The sequence below is a fragment of the Medicago truncatula genome, chromosome 5 (genome assembly GCF_003473485.1).
Source record: "Medicago truncatula cultivar Jemalong A17 chromosome 5, MtrunA17r5.0-ANR, whole genome shotgun sequence".
NCBI lineage: Eukaryota > Viridiplantae > Streptophyta > Magnoliopsida > Fabales > Fabaceae > Medicago > Medicago truncatula.
This window is the reverse complement of record NC_053046.1, coordinates 16,246,828-16,267,804: the sequence shown is the minus strand read 5'-3', so window position 1 is coordinate 16,267,804 and position 20,977 is coordinate 16,246,828. Positions and strand designations below refer to the sequence as shown.

Below are 20,977 nucleotides of genomic sequence, written 5' to 3'. Positions count from 1 at the left end.
GGAGCGACTGGTGAAAGCTTGACGTGGGAGCTTGAGAGTAAGATGCTGGAGTCTTATCCAGAGTTGTTTGCTTGAGGTAAATTTTCGAGGACGAAAATCCTTTAAGTGGGGGAGAGTTGTAACGCCCACTTTCGTTTAATAGTTATTTAATCGAGTTTAAGTGATTATATTATATTTATATAATATATGTATGATTTTGATATGTTTTGATAAATTGTGGTGATTTTGGTGATTTGATTGATGACGTGTTAGGTTATGAGTTTTGGAGGAATTGATAAGATTATAGAATTTATTTTATTGTTAAATAAGATAAAGATTTGAAAAATATTTAGTTGAGGGCTGTTTTGATATTTTAGATAGTTTTGGGGGAGAAAGTGAGATAAGATAAGTTATTAGAAAGAGGTATAAATAGGAGAAGACCTAATATTTTAGAAACTCATTGTACGTGAAAACTTTTGGAAAAGGGAGAAAAAGCCAAGTCTAGAGGAACCAAGGTAGAGTGCTGCGATTTCTTCATAACCAGGTAAGGGTGAGACTAGTAATTCAATAGCATTGATTGTTGTAATTCTGATGATTAATTGACAAAGTTAGGATTGATTTAGAAAAGTTTTGGAATTAGGTTAAAGCCCTAAAAATTGATGATCAAACGGTAAAACTTGTTTAGATTGATGTAAGAACCGTCCTATAACCTTAGAATATGTTTAGGATGAATTCTGGAATCAAAATTAGGCTTTGAACCATGTTGTGTGATGGATTTTTGAGAAAAACCCTAGTCTGCCCGTGCTTCTGTTCATCGCTCGCCACGGCGAGTGATGATCCTCGCCTCGCGAGTGGTGAACTTCATCGCTCGCCACGCGAGCCCCTTTCCTTCGCCTCGCGAGTTGTTTGGTGCAGCTCGCCATGGCGAGCAACCTTCCTCGCCTCGCGAGCTTAGGCAGAGTGCATGTCATATTTCGTGTTTCGACCTTTTTAGTTGAATCTTGTATGCCTTTGAGTACCTGAACTTACCTAGTATTGATTAGGAATGAATGTAGGATCAGAGGGAACCTAGAACAAGCTTAGTTTGTGAGTTGAGTGGTGCTCGCCATGGCGAGTAAGTACTCTCGCCTCGCGAGTACAACCAGGATGAACTTGATTATGTGTTTGTGCGATCTGTGTCGCACTTTTTAGTCCAGAGTGAACCCCTAATTGGTAATGAAACCTTATGATAACGTTTAATGCAGTCTGTAAAGCTATTGAGTTAAGTTGATATTATTTGAGCATGATTAAGGTATTATGCAATATGTAAGATATAATTGAAATGATTATGATTCTAGTAAATTGTTGTTGATATATTGATATCTCCTTGCTGTTATGCGACTTGACTATGCTGCTGCTGTTATTTAACTGAGTATGCAATGTTTATATATGAATATAAGGAAAATGATGACGTTTTGCATCAAGTTATTGAATGCACATGATTACGATGATTATGATGTTTTGTTCATATGTGTCCATGCATAGCATATCATTGAGCTTAGTCCTCACCACGAAAATTAGGAGCTTTGTCCTCCGCACGTTTTATAGGAGCTTTGTCCTCCGCACGATTAAAGTATATTAATACTTATGATGACGATTGGTACCACATGCATATAAGGAGTCTAGGAGCATTGTCACATTGTCATGATTAAGATGCCTTGTTGATAATGAATGGATATGTGATTATGTGATAAGTGTTATTTGATTATGTTATGTTGTTTATAATGATTGGATATGTGATTACGTGATAACTGTTTAGCATTTATGCAAAGTTAATAATGGAATGATTGATGTTAATTTATGATTCACAATTACATTGATTAATGTTATTTTATTATGAAATCTCACCCCTTCTGCTTGAAAATGTTGCCCTTCGTATGGGTAACTTGCAGGTGATCGTGCTTAGTGTGCAGTTGCTTCGTGAGTTGGCCTTGCCTTCACTGTGTCGTCTAGGTCGCTCTGATACGTAACGGGATGGGGTTTAATGCTATAACATGCTTCATTCTTTTACGTGAACTGCTTATGTTTTGATAAACTCTTTTGAGATACTTATTGGGCCTGCGTGCCGAAAACGTTTATGATTTATGTTTATGATTTTCCGCTGCTATGTTAAAGATATTTGTGAAGGTTAAATCATTATTTAACTGTTTTGGATTACGTTTCTATGTGATATCCCGTTTATGGTTTTTACTCTGATAATTGTTTAAGAAATTTGTATATTGGGAAAACGGGGTGTTACATGCAAAATGCCCCTTAAACTTAAAAATTGATATTATTTTTTTCTTAAAAACAAACAATTAATAGTTAAATATTAAAACTAACTATTAATTTTAGAATTTGGAAAAACTACATACATATATACATCAAAATAGGGAAAAATGTGTATTTTTAAAGTGACAATAATGGCTATTTCTAATAGACAAATTATTATTTTTAGAGATTTATAAACAAATTAATAATCAGATTTAAATTTATATTTTCTCCTTCACCATCTTAGTCTTTTAACTCCTCCAAGTTCTTCAACAATTTGCTCGAACCATTTAAACTACACAACCCCTAATATTAATCCACTAATCATCCCATTATTGTCACTTTAAAAAATACATATTTTCCCTATTTTGGAGCCTATTTTGATATATATATATGCATGTAGTTTTCCCAAATTCCAAAATTAATAGTTAGTTTTAATATTTAAGTAGGCTAAATTGCATTTTTGATCCCTTAACTATTTAAGTAGTATCGCTTTGGTCCCCTAATTAAAATTCGATTTATTTTGGTCCCTTAACTTCTCTTCGTTACACATTTTGGTCCTTTTTGTTAGTTTTAATTAAAAAACGTTAGGTTTTCTTCATCTTCTTTGCTTCTTTTTCATCTTCATATCATCTCCATCAACTTTCAATAGCAAGAATTCCAGAAAAATTTTAGAAGAAAATGAAGAAAACCTAACGTTTTTGAATTAAAACTAACGGAAATGACCGAAATGAGTAACATAGAAAAGTTAAGGGACCAAAATAAATCAAATTTTAATTAAGGGACCAAATCGATACTACCTAAATAGTAGTTAAGGGACCAAAAATGTAATTTAGCCATTTAAGTATTAATTGTTTGTTTTTAAGAAATAAATAATATAAATTTTTTAGTTTGGGGGGCATTTTGCACATAAGTGCAAAACTTCAGGGGGTATTTGCAAAACGTCATATTCACTAACAAAAAAATTTGACGGAAGGGGTAAATTGACTAACGTGGTGAAATTTCAGGGGGTAATTAAAGTTTTGTTAATTTCAAAGAGGTAATTGATGAAACTTACAATTTAGGGAGGTAATTGACTATTTACCCAGAAAAAAACTATTGATTCTTTCGCTGCTCTTCTCTACCATTTTTCTCTTCGTTCAGTTAGGGTTTCAACGCAGCGTCCTTCAAGGTAAACTTCTCCGAATTCGTTTCTAGCTGATGTATTCTTATCATCGATATCACCGATTCGTAGTTTTTTTTTGCACAATTTAGTGTACGTATGCGATTACATAGGATCATTAGATAATAATGCGTGGTTTTATGTGTCTGATTGATTGTTATTCTGAATCCAGATAGTGTGATATTCGTTTATGATTTTGAATTGATAGTTTTTATTTGTTTTGCAGGTATTTTTTTTTGTTTGTAATATTTGATGCATAATTGAAAAAGCAGAATGTTGCTGTACATGTTTGTTTTCGGATTGTAATTGTAATATAAACTCAATTTCATGGCCTTTTTATGTTTGTTGTCGTTGATTGTGTATTTTTTGACTTGTCAGAATGTTGTGTTGTTGCTTCCATTTTATTGTTGAATACTGAGATTTATCTCACTTACGTCTCTGTTTTCTGTGTTGAATTGGCAGATATTTTTATGATTTCAAGTTTAAGGAGTAATGGATAAAGCACAGGTTCATATTAGTTTTCAAAAAAAGAAAAGGTTCATATTAACATTGTGGTTATTGGTCATGTCAACTCTGGGAAGTCAACCACCGCCGGTCATTTGTTCTACAAGCTTGGAGGCATCCTTTATTATATCTAATCCTAGCAAACATGCTTACCCTAATTGCCAAACCCTAATCCTTATTTTTTGGCTCCAAATCGTTATGGCCGTTAGATGAATCTATTTTGATCTCCGCACATTCCATCTCTTTCCAATAAACACCTTCTTTCAATTTTAAGTCACAAGTTAACTACACTTCACACCAATATTCTCCTCCACTTTCCAATATTCACCCACCACTACCGAACTCTCTCTCCATCGCCTCCCTCCGTCGTCTCATCTTCCACTGCCGAAGGCACATCTCCTCCCTCCTCTTGGCCCACCACCGAAGACAACTCCCTGTCTTCAGCCTAATTTCTTATTTCCTTCCTGTTTACCACAATTTTCTCACTCACGTAAGCTCTCTCTGTACCGCTTTCTCTCTCCCCCATAACTCTATCCTCCATTGTTGTATCTTTCTCTTTGTTGCCCTCATCTCTCCAATCGTATTGATGGTGTTGTTTGATTTGCTCGGTAATGGTGGCTTTTAGAGGTTTTCTGCAACACAAAGCGGCAGAGGTCGGAGCTGGTTGTGATGGACGGTCTCGCAATTTAAAAGTTGTGTACCCATTTGATTAATTCATTCTCCAAGCTTCAATTTATCATTCTTATTTAATCTTAAACTAATTTTTTCTTTCTTCTTTTTGTTTTTGTTAGGTTATCCACCTTCCTCTAATCCCCCAATCATGTAAGTCATCTCCCCCCTTTATAGTTATCCTATTAATTTCAATTTTCATTTTTTTTTTCCATCTTCTGCTTATATTTTTTAGGATCTGAGGGTATCTGTCATTGGCATTTTATTTTAAGCATTGGGTTTTTATTTCATTCTAATTTCTTGCTCTTATACCCAACGCCTCTTTCTTTGTAGTGTTTTTATTTCATTCTAATTTCTTGCACTTATAGATTATTTTGTGAATATTTCCACCAAGTTTTTTCATGTGCTCAATGCTAATTGCCCAATCTTTCTATATGGCAGTTCCAAAGATGATTGCATAACCTTTCGTCTTTACATCACACTCCATTTTTCACATGTTAGTTACATAATTTTTCTCAATTTTATCTAAAAAATTTCTCAATTTTATCTAAATGAGTGATTTGTTTCGACGTTTATGTTTCTTTTGTATCTAAATGAGTGATTTGTATCTGTATGATTGTATAGATACATTGTGTCGTCTATAAAAACTTTTATCAAGGTTTGCTCTAACTTTGGATAAAATAGTAGAGTTTGAGTTAGAAGCTAACATATTGTGTAGTATACATTGTGTCGTCTATAAAAACTTTTATCAAGGTTTGCTCTAACTTTGGATAAAATAGTAGAGTTTGAGTTAGAAGCTAACATATTGTGTAGTATAATGTAAATTTGATATTTTCAAACTTGGTGGTGTTGTATTCATATTTTTTAAACTGATGGTGGTTTGGTCTGGAAGAAAGTAATTTTGGTATGTTTTGTGTTGCTTTTGTATCTGCTGCTATAGAGTTATAAATTGATGGTTTGTCGGTTTTGTGTCTTGGTGTTTTGTTAATGTCTATTATGTTATTTTCCCATTGAGTCCTGCTGTTTTTTCAGTATATGGCTGTTAAGGTTTGTCTTTTTGCCGGTTGTTGCTAATGTAATCTATTTTCAATTGTGTATCTTTTCCTGTTAGTGCAGAGGTGTTGTAATTTCTATCCCAAATCCGGTTATGCCTTCATGATTGCATTTTTTAACTACAATTTTAGTGTTATTTTAGATTAAATTGTTTCTGTTTGTTTTTTTATTCTTTGCAATCAACCAATTATATTGATAAACTACACATCTAGGCACAAGGTATAACCAGAATGCACAAGAAGATTACATTAAAACTACCAATGCACTGACGTAGGAAAACAGGAAAAAAAAATAGCAAAAGCTTGCTGAAAATATCAAATACCAACTGCAGGCAAAAATGCCTAAAAAACCATATGCAAGTACAAAAGAAAATTGCTTTGAACTGCATACCCGACAGTAAAAACAATGCAGAATTTGGACGTTCCTCTTCAAATAATTGTTGGAGATTGGTTTGTTTGTTTTTCAATTTAGGATTTGCATATTGGTGATTTCACAAATCAAGGTAATTGTTCACATAAATAATCGTCCGAAGGCATAACCGGATTGAATGCATGGAAGCTTTTTTTCTTCATATTTATGGTTTTAGGATAAATATGTTTAAATGTCTTTGTGTATATCTAGGGCTCATGAGTTAACTTGCAAAGTGTGTAAGTCGATGTCAATTGGGCAACAATTAAGTTGTTGTCAACTGCAGTGGATTATCCAAGATCCTGAGTCGGGGGTGTAAAAATGATAACTTCATTAAAAAAAAATGATATCTGTTTTTTTTTTTGAAGGAGGATATTTATCATTAGGAACTAGAAAGAATAATTGTATTATAATAAAATGCCAATAATGTTTTTAACTATATATGACCCGTGCGGCAGCACGGGTGGACGATCTAGTTTCAAAGAAGGAAATGGACACACTTGAGAATAAAGCTGCTGAGTTAAACAAGGATTCTTTCAAGTATGCGTGGGTTCTTGACAAACTCAAGGCTGAGCGCGAAAGAGGTATCACAATTGACAATTCTATGTTGAATTTTGAGACAACCAAGTACCGCTGCACTATCATTGATGCCCCCGGACACAGGGATTTCATTAAGAACATGATTACTGGGACATCCCAAGCTGATTGTGCTCTTCTTATCGTTGATTCCACTCCTGCTGGTTTTGGAGCCGGTATTTCCAATAATGGTCAGATCCGTGAACATGCTCTCCATGCTTACTCTCTTGGTGTCAAGCAAATGATCTGCTGCTGCAACAAGGTATTCATATTTTCAGCTCTTTTAAAGTTGTATTTGATTTTTTATTTTTATAATTCATCTATATAACTAATTATTATCTATCTTGACAGATGGATGCCTTTGGTCACCTATCCTTCAAGAGTAGGTTTGAAGAAATTGTGAGTCAACTTTCATCAATTTTGATGAACGTTGGCTATAAACAAGACGAAGTTACATTTGTTCCCATCTCTGGTTTTGAGGGAGATAACTTGGTTGAGCCCTCTACAAAACTTGATGGGTACAAGGGTCCCACCCTTCTTGAAGCTCTTGACCGAATCAACGAGCCTAAGAGGCTATCAGACAAGCCTCTCCGATTACCACTTCAGGGTGTCTACAAGATTGGAGGAATTGGAGCTTTGGCTGCAGGATGTGTCAGGACTGGTGTCTTGAAACCTGGAATGGTGGTGACTTTTTCCCCAAATGGCCGGCAAGGTGAGGTGACGTCTGTGAAGATGGACCATGAAGATCTTTCCGAGGCCCTTCCTGGTGATAATGTGAGATTTGCTGTTGAGAATGTGTCTGATGCACATCTCAGCCGAGGCTATGTTGCCTCAAACTCCAAGCATCACCCAGCCAAGGAGGCCATTAACTTTACATCTCAAGTTATCATCACGAATCACCCTGGCCAAATTGAAAAGGGTTATACACCTGTTCTTAACTGCCACACCTCCTACATTGCTGTCAAGTTTGCTAAGCTTCTTGCCAAGGTAGACAGGTTTTCTGGCAAGATAATTGTGAAGGAGCCCAAATTCTTGAAGAAAGGTGATGGTGGCATTATTCAGATGATTCCCACCAAGCCCATGGTGGTAGAGACTTTTTCTGAATATCCTTCACTCGGCCGTTTTATTGTCAGAGATACGCATCAAACTGTGGCTATTGGAATCATCTTGGTTGTGAACAAGAAGGATCCTAGTGAAAGAGGTAAGATCACGCAAGTCCACATTGAAAACGCAGACTGTTTTGCAGGTTAAGTCTTAAGTCTGCACCGTCAAACTTGCATATTGCTCTGATCGTTAGTTTTTCCAAATGCCTAAACTTTACATTTAATGTTATTGTTTTTATAACGGTTGTTAATAACAATTGACAAAAAATTATTTTAAAAAATAAACGGGTTAGCCCACTAGTCCGCCTTTAGGCGGGGTGTGAGTTTGAGCCCCCTCAAGTTGGCCCGCCTCGTCCCACCCCAATTATGACGGGCTAATAGCGGTCTGGGCCTAAACGGGGCGGGCTGGCCCATTTTGCCATCCCTAAGTATATGAAATGTAACTTCAGCAAAAGGAGAAGTAGGTCTACCTTGGAGGTGAAAGTTGGAGATCATATCATACCCCAAGTTACACGGTTTAAATATCTTGTGTCCATAGTACAAAATGACGGAGAAATAAAAGCGTATGTAAATCATCGTATTCAAGTAGGTGGTTGAAATGGAGAAGAGCCTCAGGTGTTTTGTGCAATAAGAACCTCATGTGATTTGTGCAATAAGAAATTACCACTTAAGTTGAAAGGAAAGTTCTATCGGACAACACTCAGACCGACGATATTGTATGGTACGGAGTGTTGAGCGGTTAAGAGCCAACACGAGAGTTAAGTAAGTGTAGCGGAGATGAGGATGTTGCGTTGGATGAGTGGTAAGACTAGACAATATATGATTAAAAATGAAACCATTAGAGAGAGAGCGGGGGTAGCACCTATAGTAGAAAAGTTGGTAGAAAATAGGCTTAGATGGTTTGGACATGTAGAGAGAAGACCCGTAGATGCCTTTGCAAGAAGAGTAGATCAAATGGAGGAGAGTCAGGTTAAAAGAGGTAGAGGAAGACCTAGGAAAACTATTAAAGAAACCATTAGAAAAGATTTAGAGGTCAATGATTTGGATACAAATATGGTTTATGATAGAACACTGGCGTCATTTGATCCATGTAGCCGACCCTACTTAGTGGGATAAGACTTGGTTGTTGTTGTATGCATATATCTATATTATATATGGCATATCTGTTACTTTGGTTCAATTTGTTCCGATTCATGTCCCCCAATAGTTATAATTGTCTCATTTGTTATAATATATCTGGTTGTACAAATCATTATGTATTCTTTCAAAAAGAACTTAGGGATGGATTGGTGGGCATAATATGATATTAAGCAGGATATTATATGATATAAACATGCTACGAGTTATTCCATCATATGTTTGATGCACATCAAATATATATCTTGCATATTTAGTACAAAAGTTTATTACATCAAAAGATATTAATGTTAATTTAATTGCCTGATTTCTTATTCATGCAATATAGGAAGCTTAATAATTGTTTTGGTGGTATATGAGTTATTCCGTATAGCATTTCATTTGGTCTTTACAGCCACAATAGTAACTTTGAAATTTGCCAAATGTAGATATGGGGCAAACATCGCATGAGGGGTTGTTGAGCTTCACACTGCAGGTGTTGTTTGCATGAGTTTAAAGCCTGCTTCTTGATGTGAATGGTCATGCCGTGGTTTCTGATAATGGACCTGCTACAATTCTGAAGAAGCCTTCTCGTTTGATGGATTGACCGGAGTGCAATTCCACTAAAGATCCAGAGGCCTGGGAACCTGTGAAGAAGTAATTAAATTTGTTCTGAGATGATGGAATAGATATATCTCCCGAATCAGATGCCTGGACTTTTGGTTGTACATTGGTAAAGAAGTGCACGCGCGCCATTCCCTACATTGCATCTTTAAGGTTGCTTTTTATAATATCTGATCAAGCCGTTATGGTGTTTCTGATTCAGTATGGAAATGTGAGCTTGATTTTGAACGAGTTCAAAATATTTTTATAAACTACTTAATCAAGTATTTTTGTGAACTTCATTTAAGTATTTATTCAATCTGTGCTTATGTCATAAGATAAACTCAAATAAGTTCATTCAATTCCAAGTTCTAATACAATGTTATATATTTCTTTTTATGTAGCGACCTTGTTAAGGGCTTTGTATCAAATGTGCCGGAGGCTTCCCCAGTACCTGAATTAGAGCTTCCGGTAGACCAAATCTGATGGGGATGTCACTGGTGTTAGGTTGGTGTCCAAATTTTTATGGCATGAGCTAGCTTTCTTGCCAAAGCTGCATCGGAAAATGAAAGCAACTTCAAATCTTCTATATTGGAAGCTCTAAATGCTGATGGGCAAACGGCTCTCGACTTCGCTTGGGGACTGGTATTATCTTGATGACTTGCAGTTGCATTTGGGTGACTGGTATTTTCTTGATGGTTTGGGGCGCGAAAGAGGGCCATCATCGTTTTTAGATCTACAGTCTTCAGTAGACCAATGTATTATAAAGAAGTATAGCAGGAAATGTGATAAACTCTAGGTTTCTGTTACCTCTTCCACAGAAACTTATGATGTCAGTCTCAAAAGCCACCAAGAAAGCAGTTCAGTGTGGCAAATTTTCTGGACAGCTTATACCCACAGGTTGTTGGTTATACTCGTGGGAAAGTACATGAATTAGTAATTAAATCATATAAGAGCCGGGAATTTGCTGCAGTAATAAATGAGGTTTTATATCCTTGGATCAATGCAAGACAGCCAAAGAAGGAATTTAAAAAACAAATATATATTGGAAATCAGGTAACAATTTATTTTTTAAAATTTACTACTATTCCCGTGTTTGTTTCAAACAGCTACGAAGAAATGATATGTGCATTGTCTTCTCTTACCTTGAGTAACTATTGTCTCTTAAACCTTTGAATAATTTGAAGGTACATTGTTTAGATGTGTTCTACCTCCTTTTTCCTCTATGATTGTATATCTTTATCATGTTTTTTGCTTTCATCTTGTTTAAACTTCAAAGAGAACTCTTATCATGTACACCACTTGATTTAACACTCTCCTCACCAGATGTGTTGATGCATGAGCACTTTTAAATCATTGATGTGACCTTAGAACGGGATAGTCTATTACATGTACTTATTGGCTACACATGATCACATACCAATATCCTTCAAATTTAGCTATAAATACATTTCTGTACCAATTGATGAAGCATTCCAATGAACGGTTATATCTCGACACTGGAGTACAGGTTAAATCGCGCACAACACTGAAGCATTCCAAATTTTGCTACTAAGTTTGTTTGAATCTTGTGTGTTGTTTTGGTATTTTTGGTTGGTATTTCATATGTTTATTTAGTTGAATTATCTATTATTCTTGAAATGTTAAAATATCGGTAATAAAGAACTAAAAAATAAATATGTATATTCTTGAAATTCATTTATATTATCCTACTATTAGTATCTTAAAGTATCTACATTTGTTGGGGCATATTTATTTCAGAAGGTGACACACATGCTTCGAAAAGAGCTCGAGTGCTGGTCGATGATAGTGATGAAGAGGGTGGTTTTGAAGATTGCAGCTTTATTATTGAGAACAATGAATCCACTGTTGAAGCTCTGTCTGGTGATGTTACTTTCTCTAGAGAAGAAAGCGGCATTACTGTTTCCAAGGAGGGAAGATGGGGCTTATTGGATGGTCGAATGTTGGCACGAATCTTCCACTTCTTGAGGTCTGATCTGAAGTCCCTCGTCTTTGCGTCCATGACATGCAAGCATTGGAAGAAGCATCGATAAATGTCAACTTGTCATCCCTTGGTCATTCTTGCACTGATTCCATACGGTGGAACATTGTGGTGGGTTTGGTATATATTTTTATTTAACATTGTCAGGAACGTTTCATTGTTTTTCTCATCTAATCCGATTATTTGCTTGCAGAATGCTTATGAGAAAGACAAAATCAAATCTATGATTCTAATGGGTTGTACCAATATTACTGCTGACATACTAGAGAAAGTACTTTAGAGGGTGCAATCAGTTTGAGGAGCTGACTCCTAAATTATTCAAGCGTTCAAAATTATATGATGCTAGAAAGAATGGAAGAGTTTCTAGTTTCAAGACTGAGGGAAATTATGAAGGCAAATGCTTGTGACTTTTTTGTGCCCAAGGTACCTGAGTAATTTCTGCAATAGATCCTTTTCAAGCAATAAAGATACAAACTTATTTGTTATTTATGATTTCTTAAGTTTTATCATTTTTTGCTTATAGGTTGCAGTAATTGAGGCATGGGTTGAGCTCTGTGAAGGAGGGCATAAGCAGAATGTGCCGTGATGCAATGAAGTAGGTTCATGCTCTGTCTGTTTTCTACTTTTCCTTGACATGAATGAGCTTTTTGTCATATGCTCCCTCCACCCCTTTTTATAAGCCACTTTTCACATATATTAAGAAAGGATCATACTAAAATGTGCCCTAAGGGCACATGTTAATGATTCAACAAATAGAAAGTATTTATTGAGAAATTTATTTTTAATTAACTTTTTGAGAAATAAATTGGCACAATTTCCAAGACAGAAATTTCACATTGAATTCCTTAACATGTGTTAGCATTTTCCATTTGAAAAATAACAATAAATGCATCTAGTAATTTTGAAATAGTGCTTATATTTAGGGACAATTTTTCTTCTTCCAGAAGGTGCTTATAAATAGTAACCGATGAAGTATTTTTTTTTTTCTTTTTCTAATTCTATGGTTATCCTATGTGGGCACATGTCTTGTATTTGTGTTTTCTAACAAGAATACCCGTAAAAAAAAATAAAACAAGATTACAAAAGATGATAGGTTCTTGAAAGAGACTATGGAAAATAATAGAGTTGTGCTAAGAGAGAATCAATTTCACTATGATACTCAGAATAGATTTACTCTTCCAAGAGAAAAGTTTCCCTTACAACCTATAGCAGTTCTGATACAATATTCCTGTGGCCTCCTTTCTATTCGCCCTGTTTATTTATACTCTCCTAATTACCCTCCTACAACAGTATAACCAGTGTACCAATTCCTCACTCTTATACAGAATCTCTCTTTCCATAATGGAAACTATGCTTCTGATACAGAAATCAGAAGGCATTTATCAAAAATAAAAAATCTATCGATTCAGACAGCGAGACATCTGATGACCTTGATGTGTCTTCTGAAGTGAAGTTGGCAATAGTGATGATGATACTTACTCAGACAGCGAGACATCCTCCAATACTGATAGTTACTCAGAAGTTCATTTAGAAAATCGAACCAGGGAATCAAAAGGTAATGGATACTGCATACCTACCTTATAATGGGTTGGATTTCATTAGTGATGAATGTGAATGGGGACATTGCATGACGAAAGCAAGTCTGGTTTCTCCTGTTACTCGGAAATATGATGTCATTGATCAATATGTGATTGTAGCTGATGAGGTACTGAATGAGTATGATATGAAACACACTCCTAGAAAGAAATCTTGAAAATGAGGTCATTGAGCAAGAGGTTTATGGAATTGATCCCTCTACACACAATCTTTTACTTGATTCTATGCCAGCCGAGTTAGATTGGTCTCTACAAGAGAAGACACAGTCCTTCGGACATTGGATATGCAAGTTAGGCATTTTAGTGGAACTGGAACCACTCCAATGAGTTACTCTTTGCAGCCTGTTATCCTAGAGATTGAAAGGTGTGCCGAGGATCAGTATGTGTCAAGGTATCCTAAAAGCCATGGACAAACGTCCTGATGACAAATATGTAGCTTATAGAAAGGTATATCCTCTTTATGAATGTAAACATTATGCTTTCATGCATAAAATTCAATGGTTAACTGCCTATATCTGTTTATTGAACTGGATCATGCAGGGACTTGGGGTTGTTTGCAACAAAGAAGAAGGCTTCGCTGAAGATGATTTTGTTGTTGAGTTTCTTGGAGAGGTATGGCTACAGACACACACACACACACACCTCATTTATGCAGTTCTATTCATATTTCCCGTATAATGTCTACACTATAATGTCTTTAATGGTTGAGATTAGAAAATATGGTTGTCTCATTCTCCATCATCATCATCATCAAACTATTTATGATTGATTGCTTCAAAGTTAGACATTCTCGTGTTTTAGATTTGAGTTTGAAATACACCTGAAGTATTAAATGATTAGTTTTGCAACATTTGCCTGTAAAATTGGGGTCTTAATCTTTATTTTTATTTACTTTATGACGCATTTTTTTACCATTCTTGCTGGCTTTGCTAACTAATATTTTTGCACTGATTGTCGCATGGACAATATATGCTTATATATTATGTTTTTATGCAATTGGTGTGCTTGGTTGTTTAGAAACCCAGTCTTAGTATGATGGCTGGTAATTTTCATTTCCCTTATTTTTTTTACATAGTTTTTGCATTTTATCAGTTGTATCCTGTGTGGAAGTGATTTGAGAAGGTCAAAGATTCAGCACCAGAATTTTATAACATATACCTTGAGAGGCCAAAGGTGCTTCAGAAAAGAAATTTGTTGTTTTAACTTGATCTTATTTTAAAACCTTTCAACTTTCTGAACTAGCCTAATCTTCATTTACCTGACAGGGTGATGCTGATGGTTATGACTTAGTTGTTGTTGATGCCACGCATAAGGCTAACCATGCCAGTCGAATATGTCATTCATGCCGACCTAATTGTGAAGCAGAGAGTAAGTTCACTTGGCTTTATAGTTTCCAATATGTTCGCTGACTTGTTAAGAACTTGATGTTGGTTCTTTTTATTTTGAAAGTTATTAGCTTTTCCTGTACATTTTATGCTGGTTCTGTTTACTTCCTCTTTATGTTGTATTTTTTAGTTTAAAAGTTATTTCGTTTCTTCGAATTTGAGACACATTGTGTTTATCATGATTTTTTCAGCCGTTCATGACAATAGACATAGAATCCGGATATTTTTTTTCAATTGAGATAGATGAAAAACATATTTTTAGTACATATTTGATCATATAAATTACATAAGTGCTTATCTAGTTTAGAATTCCATATATTTCTCTAGTTTAAGTTATTAAAGTTACTATCACTATCCGTAACCGCGACCGTTTTTTAAAACCATGCTCTTGATCTAATAATTAATATTGCCTTGCGCTTGAGGTATGCTTAATCCGAATAATATTGTAATAATTAATAATTTTAAAATTTACATATCATAAATATATTACAAATTTAATATCAAATTTCTTTTTATTAAGAAAATGTTTCTTTTTATTAATTTTTTTCATGTTAATAAATATAAAGCTGTTTATTCTTATTAAAAATTAAAATTCTTGTTTCAAAAAAGTAATTTAAAATTCTCTATTTTTTGAAAAATATTAATTTGGATTTAATACAAAATATAAACAAATCTATCTCTCAGTGAAATAAAGCTCCCGGTTCATTTCGAAGCATACATTCGTTCCTCTCTATCATTTACGCGCTTCGTCTTTGTCACTGCTTCTTCTTCACTTTGAGGTCCGCAACTTTGTCCCTACCCTAGGTTTTCAATTCTTTCAAATTAATGCATATTCTTCAAATTGACTTTCTGATATTATTTAGAAAAGCTAGGTTCGATTTACGATCCAGTTCATAGGTTTTTTATTCTTTCAATTGCATATTCTTTCAATCCAATCCAATTCATGTATTTTTTATTTATAGGTTGCCATGGATGAAGATTTGATGCATGACAATGAGTATAAGGTTACGAGGTCTTTCTAGAACCAACAAATCTACCAGATCTTGATGCGTTTTTACAGCTATTAAATTTTGTTCAAGATCCTGAACCCCAAATACCGCAACCTCTTCCTGAGCCGCAGCCTCAGCCTCAACCTGAAATGATGGTACATCTCGCAGACTTGAATCCTGTCGTTGAATTGTATGAAGTACTTCCTGTGGCTGGGTTTCCTTATCCACCTTTGGTTCAAGATCCTGAACCCCAAATACCACAACCTCTTCCTGAGCCGCAACCTCAACCTGAAATGATGGTACATCTCGCAGACTTCAATCCCGTCGTTGAATTGGATGAAGTGCTTCCTGTGGCTGGGTTTCCTTATCCACCTTTGGCATATCAGCGCCGATCAGAAGGGTATTCATCTATATTTCTTAATTTCACCTTTTATTTTTTCATCTATGATAAATATACATTGATTTAACTTTTAATTATGTATGCTATTGATTGTCTGGAATGTCATTTGTGACGGTTACATTATGAATGTTTTTGATTACCTTGTGAGAATATGGTCTTGATTATTATTTGTGACTATCTTGTTATGACTATCTTGGATTGAATTGGGACATTAGGTTTTTTGGTGTGAAATTTTACCCACTCTTAATTGTTTTTTATGTCGAAGGTGTTACTTAGTTTATTAGCTATAGTGACTCAAATATCAGGCAATCTTATGTACTAATGACACAAGGTTTCGAATCATGGCTGTATCATGTATCATATTGTCTGTGCTTATCTTACCCTATTAATGAACATTTAAAAGATTATTAACTCATAGTATGTCTAGATTGCAACTTGTCTAATTTGAAGATGAAGCATGCACAAATGAGACAGTAGAAAGTAATGTTTATGAAAACTTTAAAAAAATTTAGCTGGTTCACGTGCATTACATAATGCCTCATTCTGCACCTATGTGACTGCTTTAATATTCAAAACTAAATTTTGGAAACGGAGCACTGTTGCCATCCTTAGTGAGGTGTAGAGTTTGGAAACTGATGTAAGACAGCCTAGGCTCAACTTTATCCTAAGTGCAGTCTAGAGCCCCAATTTTTGTGCTGTTTAGGTCTGACACCATTTTTTTGCACAACATGCAGTCTTGGTGTTTGGTGTCTTAGATGTAATTTGACCTCGATATTTGTTTCACATGTGTCATGCCTTGCTTTTCTCTATGTTATATGATTTTCTATTCTCTTTCAAATATTATACTTATAACAAGTTTAAAGCTCCGTAAGCTTTGGCTTGAGGTGGGGTATTAGATGATATGAAAATATTTTGATATTACGTTAGAGTATGTTGATTATCTTAGGGTTAGTTCTGTTCACTTCATTTAAATCCCTATAACTTCAACACTAGTAACTGATATATGAACATTAATCTTATGAAAGATTCAAATTCATCAATGTCCTAAGTTGTTTTTGCTTTTATGTTAGGGCTTTTGCTGATGTCGAGTCTCTGGCTTTATTTACTGCATTCCATCTGAACGGTAATGTTACTGATATCGATACTCTTCGAGATATGTTCCCTTATATCCTCGGCTTGAGGGATAATGTTTCTTTGAATACCAAATTGCGTAATTCAAGAAATTCAGCTGCGCTTCATCTCCATGAAAAATATGTTGTTTCATTTTGACTGATATAGTTAAAAGTTATTGTTTCTCATATAGCTAAACAATCACAAACAATCTCAGTTGTTGTTTGTATAAGCATGTCAAAATACTACGCCTTAAGGGATATTAAAACAGAATTGAAAGACTACAAATCTGTGCCTTATCACTTGCTGGATAGTTATAACTCTCCAAAACATAAAAAAAAAGCCTAAAACATCAGTCTAACCAAGCCTCGACATAACCCGATTTGATTTTACATAAAAAGAAATCGAGCTCCACAATAATATTCATTCTAATATTCATTATTGGCCCCACAACGATTGAGCTCCACAATAATATTCATTCTAATAATCTTTCCAGAATCGAGATCTTCAACCACAATTGGCTCCACAACGACTGCCTGAAAAAGAAATTCACACTAATATTCATTCTTGGCTCCACAGATAAATTTCCAGCAATTTAAATGTTTATGAAAAAGTCTCACATTAGTTATATTAAAACAAAAAAAGGTAGATACATTACCTAATGAATGATGACCCAGCATTCACCTCAATGTCCAGCCGCCTATATTAAAAAACAGAATATGAAAAAAAAAGGCACCATGACAAAACTTATCAAAAACTGTGACAAAACCTTTACCTGATTTCTACCAGCATGGGCAGGTGGAATCACGACAACTGGGGTACGAGGGCGAGTAATTCGATAAGATGAAGGACAGCTGAATTTCTTGAATTACGCAATTTGGTATTCAAAGAAACATTATTCCTCAAGCCGAGGATATAAGGGAACATATCTCGAAGAGTATCGATATCAGTAACATTACCGTTCAGATGGAATGCAGTAAATAAAGCCAGAGACTCGACATCAGCAAAAGCCCTAACATAAAAGCAAAAACAACTTAGGACATTGATGAATTCGAATCTTTCATAAGATTAATGTTCATATATCAGTTACTAGTGTTGAAGTTATAGGGATTTAAATGAAGTGAACAAAACTAACCCTAAGATAATCAACATACTCGAACGTAATATCAAAATATTTTTATATCATCTAATACCCCACCTCAAGCCAAAGCTTACTAAGCTTTAAACTTGTTATAAGTATAATCTTTGAAAGAGAATAGAAAATCAAATAACATAGAGAAAAGCAAAGCATGACACATGTGAAACAAATATCGAGGTCAAATTACATCCAAGACACCAAACACAAGGACTGCATGTTGGGCAAAAAAATGGTGTCCGACCTAAACAGCACAAAAATTGGGGCTCTAGACTGTACTTAGGATAAAGTTGAGGCAAAACTGCCTTACATCAGTTTCCAAACTCTACACCTCACTAAGGATGGCAACAGTGCCTAGTTTCCAAAATTTAGTTTTGAAAATTAAAGCAGTCACATAGGTGCAGAATGAGGCATTATGTAATGCACGTGAATCAGCTAAATTTTTTTAAAGTTTCCATAAACACTACTTTCTACGGTCTCATTTGTGCATGCTTCATCTTCAGATTAGACAAGTTGCAATCTAGACATACTATGAGTTAATAATCTTTTAAATGTTCATTAAAAGGGTAAGATAAACACATGCAATATGATACAGCCATGATTCGAAATCTTGTGTCATTAGTACATAAGATTGCCTGATATTTGTGTCATTAGTACATAATCAAGACAGTCAAGACCATATTCTCACAAGATAATCAAAAACAATCATAATGTAACTGTCACAAATGACATTCCAGACAATCAATAGCATACATAATTAAAAGTTAAATCAATGTATATTTATTGAAAAAATAAAAGGTGAAATTAAGAAATATAGATGAATACCCTTCTGATCGGCGCTGATATGCCATAGGTGGATAAGGAAACCCAGCCACAGGAAGCACTTCTTCCAATTCAACGAGAGGATTGAAGTCTGCGAGATGTACCATCATTTCAGGCTGCGGCTCAGGAAGAGGCTGTGGTATTTGGGGTTCAGAATCTTGAACCAAAGGTGGATAAGGAAACCCAGCCACAGGAAGTACTTCATACAATTCAACGACAGGATTCAAGTCTGCGAGATGTACCATCATTTGAGGTTGAGGCTGCGGCTCAGGAAGAGGTTGCGGTATTTGGGGTTCAGGATCTTGAACAAAATTTAATGGCTGTAAAAACGCATCAAAATCTGGTAGATTTATTGGTTCTAGAAAGACCTCGTAACCTTCATACTCATTGTCATGCATCAAATCTTCATCCATGGCAACCTATAAATAAAAAATACATGAATTGGATTGGATTGAAAGAATAAAAAACCTACCCAGTTGTCGTGATTCCACCTGCCCATGCTGGTGGAAATCAGGTAAAGATTTTGTCACAGTTTTTGATAAGTTTTGTCATGGTGCCTTTTTTTACATATTCTGTTTTTTAATATAGGCGGCTGGACATTGAGGTGAATGCTGGGTCATCATTCATTAGGTAATGTATCTACCTTTTTTTGTTTTAATATAACTAATGTGAGACCTGGAAATTTATCTGTGGAGCCAAGAATGAATATTAGTGTGAATTTCTTTTTCAGGCAGTCATTGTGGAGCCAATTGTGGTTGAAGATCTCGATTCTGGAAAGATTATTAGAATGAATATTATTGTGGAGCTCAATCGTTGTGGGGCCAATAATGAATATTAGAATGAATATTATTGTGGAGCTCGATTTCTTTTTATGTAAAATCAAATCGGGTTATGTCGAGGCTTGGTTAGACTGATGTTTTAGGCTTTTTCTTATGTTCTGGAGAGTTATAACTTTCCAGCAAGTGATAAGGCACAGGTTTGTAGTCTTTCAATTCTGTTTTAATATCCCTTAAGGCGTAGTAATTTGACCTGCTTATACAAACAACAACTGAGATTGTTTGTGATTGTTTAGGTATATGAGAAACAATAACTTTTAACTATAGCAGTCAAAATGAAACAACATATTTTTCATGGAGATGTTTCTTATTCTTTTGTTTTATACTTCAGTGTTGGCAAATACTAGCAATTGGTTAGTATACATAGTCTGCAAATATCCAAAGAAGCACCAAAATTACAGTTTTCTGCAATTGATCCGTGAATGAAGATTCTTAGGTTAGTTGTTTGTTGCATAACTTGTCATGTATTCCTCGAAAGTTTTCGGAATAAAGGGGAAAATAATTGTTTGCTTATTTTTGCAAAGTGAGTTTGGTTTCCTAGAGTGGTTCCAAGACAGACAAAAAAAAAAATGAACAGCATTCATGTGCTGAAAATGTTCAGTCAATGCCGATTTATGAGGAAATCTAGGAGAAGCTATTATTGTATAGTAATAAAGGTTATGGTTGGCAAACTAGTGCAAAAGGTCTTCCGTTGAGTGAGGAATTTCGGATTGGGTAGTTAAAATTGTAACTATTATCTGTATCTTGTGATGGAGGAAAACAAAAGATTTGAAATAATTTTAAGAAATGAAAGGTTTGAAAAGTAATTAATAATGACTCGTTTCCAAAGAAGCACACAAGTAGGCTGTAATTAAGGGAAACATCTGTCATTACATATTAAAATCTATGGACAGAACAGTTAAACCATGATGAGTCACAGGCATGGAGTATTCTGCTTGACCCCACTGGTGGTCATCACTCTGAATTTGGCCGGGGACATTTGGTTTTTGAAAAGACTTTTTAGCTTAATTTCATGTTAATTTTGTCAGTGGTCTAATTTAGGCAAAATGTCAGTCTCTACTCTCTATTTTCAAGGCAATTGTTGTATGCATTTGCTTGAATACTATAAATATTTTTGTCTGACAATATACTTTTGGGACCAAATGTGTTAATAGAATGATTCACTTGCTATATGCCTGCTTATTCTGCTAGCTTGCTTCAATCTTCTTTGGCAGCTTACAACCAACTATATCTCTAAGGAC

At 35.0% G+C, this 20,977-nt stretch overlaps 2 protein-coding genes across 11 annotated transcripts; one reads left to right on the top strand and one right to left on the bottom strand.

Annotated features, from left to right (window-relative positions):
* Positions 1 to 4,185: 4,185 nt before the first annotated feature.
* LOC25494617 (elongation factor 1-alpha) lies at positions 4,186 to 20,035 on the top strand. Of its 10 annotated transcripts, none has more exons than XR_005646272.1 (16): positions 4,187 to 4,424; positions 4,560 to 4,626; positions 4,726 to 4,756; positions 9,309 to 9,636; positions 9,867 to 10,518; positions 11,224 to 11,575; positions 11,658 to 11,887; positions 11,988 to 12,059; positions 12,790 to 13,506; positions 13,600 to 13,671; positions 14,152 to 14,232; positions 14,325 to 14,427; positions 15,407 to 15,833; positions 16,904 to 16,956; positions 19,489 to 19,530; positions 19,631 to 20,035. XR_005646272.1 is itself a non-coding variant. In XM_039834315.1 (16 exons), exons 3-5 carry the CDS (start codon positions 6,555 to 6,557, stop codon positions 9,368 to 9,370), a joined length of 1,305 nt encoding a protein of 434 aa, XP_039690249.1. In that variant the 5' UTR covers positions 4,197 to 4,424; positions 4,560 to 4,756; positions 6,523 to 6,554; the 3' UTR covers positions 9,371 to 9,636; positions 9,867 to 10,518; positions 11,224 to 11,575; positions 11,658 to 11,887; positions 11,988 to 12,059; positions 12,790 to 13,506; positions 13,600 to 13,671; positions 14,152 to 14,232; positions 14,325 to 14,427; positions 15,129 to 15,223; positions 19,489 to 19,530; positions 19,631 to 20,035. The 10 variants fall into 10 exon arrangements, 8 of the variants coding, with proteins under 8 accessions (XP_039690249.1, XP_039690253.1, XP_039690248.1 ...); XM_039834315.1 differs by lacking the exons at positions 15,407 to 15,833; positions 16,904 to 16,956 and adding exons at positions 6,523 to 6,902; positions 6,992 to 7,886; positions 15,129 to 15,223 and having other exon boundaries at positions 4,197 to 4,424; positions 4,560 to 4,756; XR_005646271.1 differs by having other exon boundaries at positions 4,186 to 4,424; positions 4,560 to 4,756.
* Positions 17,616 to 19,147, bottom strand: LOC112421809 (uncharacterized). Its single transcript, XM_039834322.1, has 3 exons — positions 18,904 to 19,147; positions 17,719 to 17,955; positions 17,616 to 17,643 (listed from the first exon to the last, which is right to left on the bottom strand). The coding sequence occupies exons 1-2, from the start codon at positions 19,143 to 19,145 to the stop codon at positions 17,748 to 17,750; spliced, it is 450 nt and encodes a 149-aa protein (XP_039690256.1). The 5' UTR covers positions 19,146 to 19,147; the 3' UTR covers positions 17,616 to 17,643; positions 17,719 to 17,747.
* Positions 20,036 to 20,977: the final 942 nt, after the last annotated feature.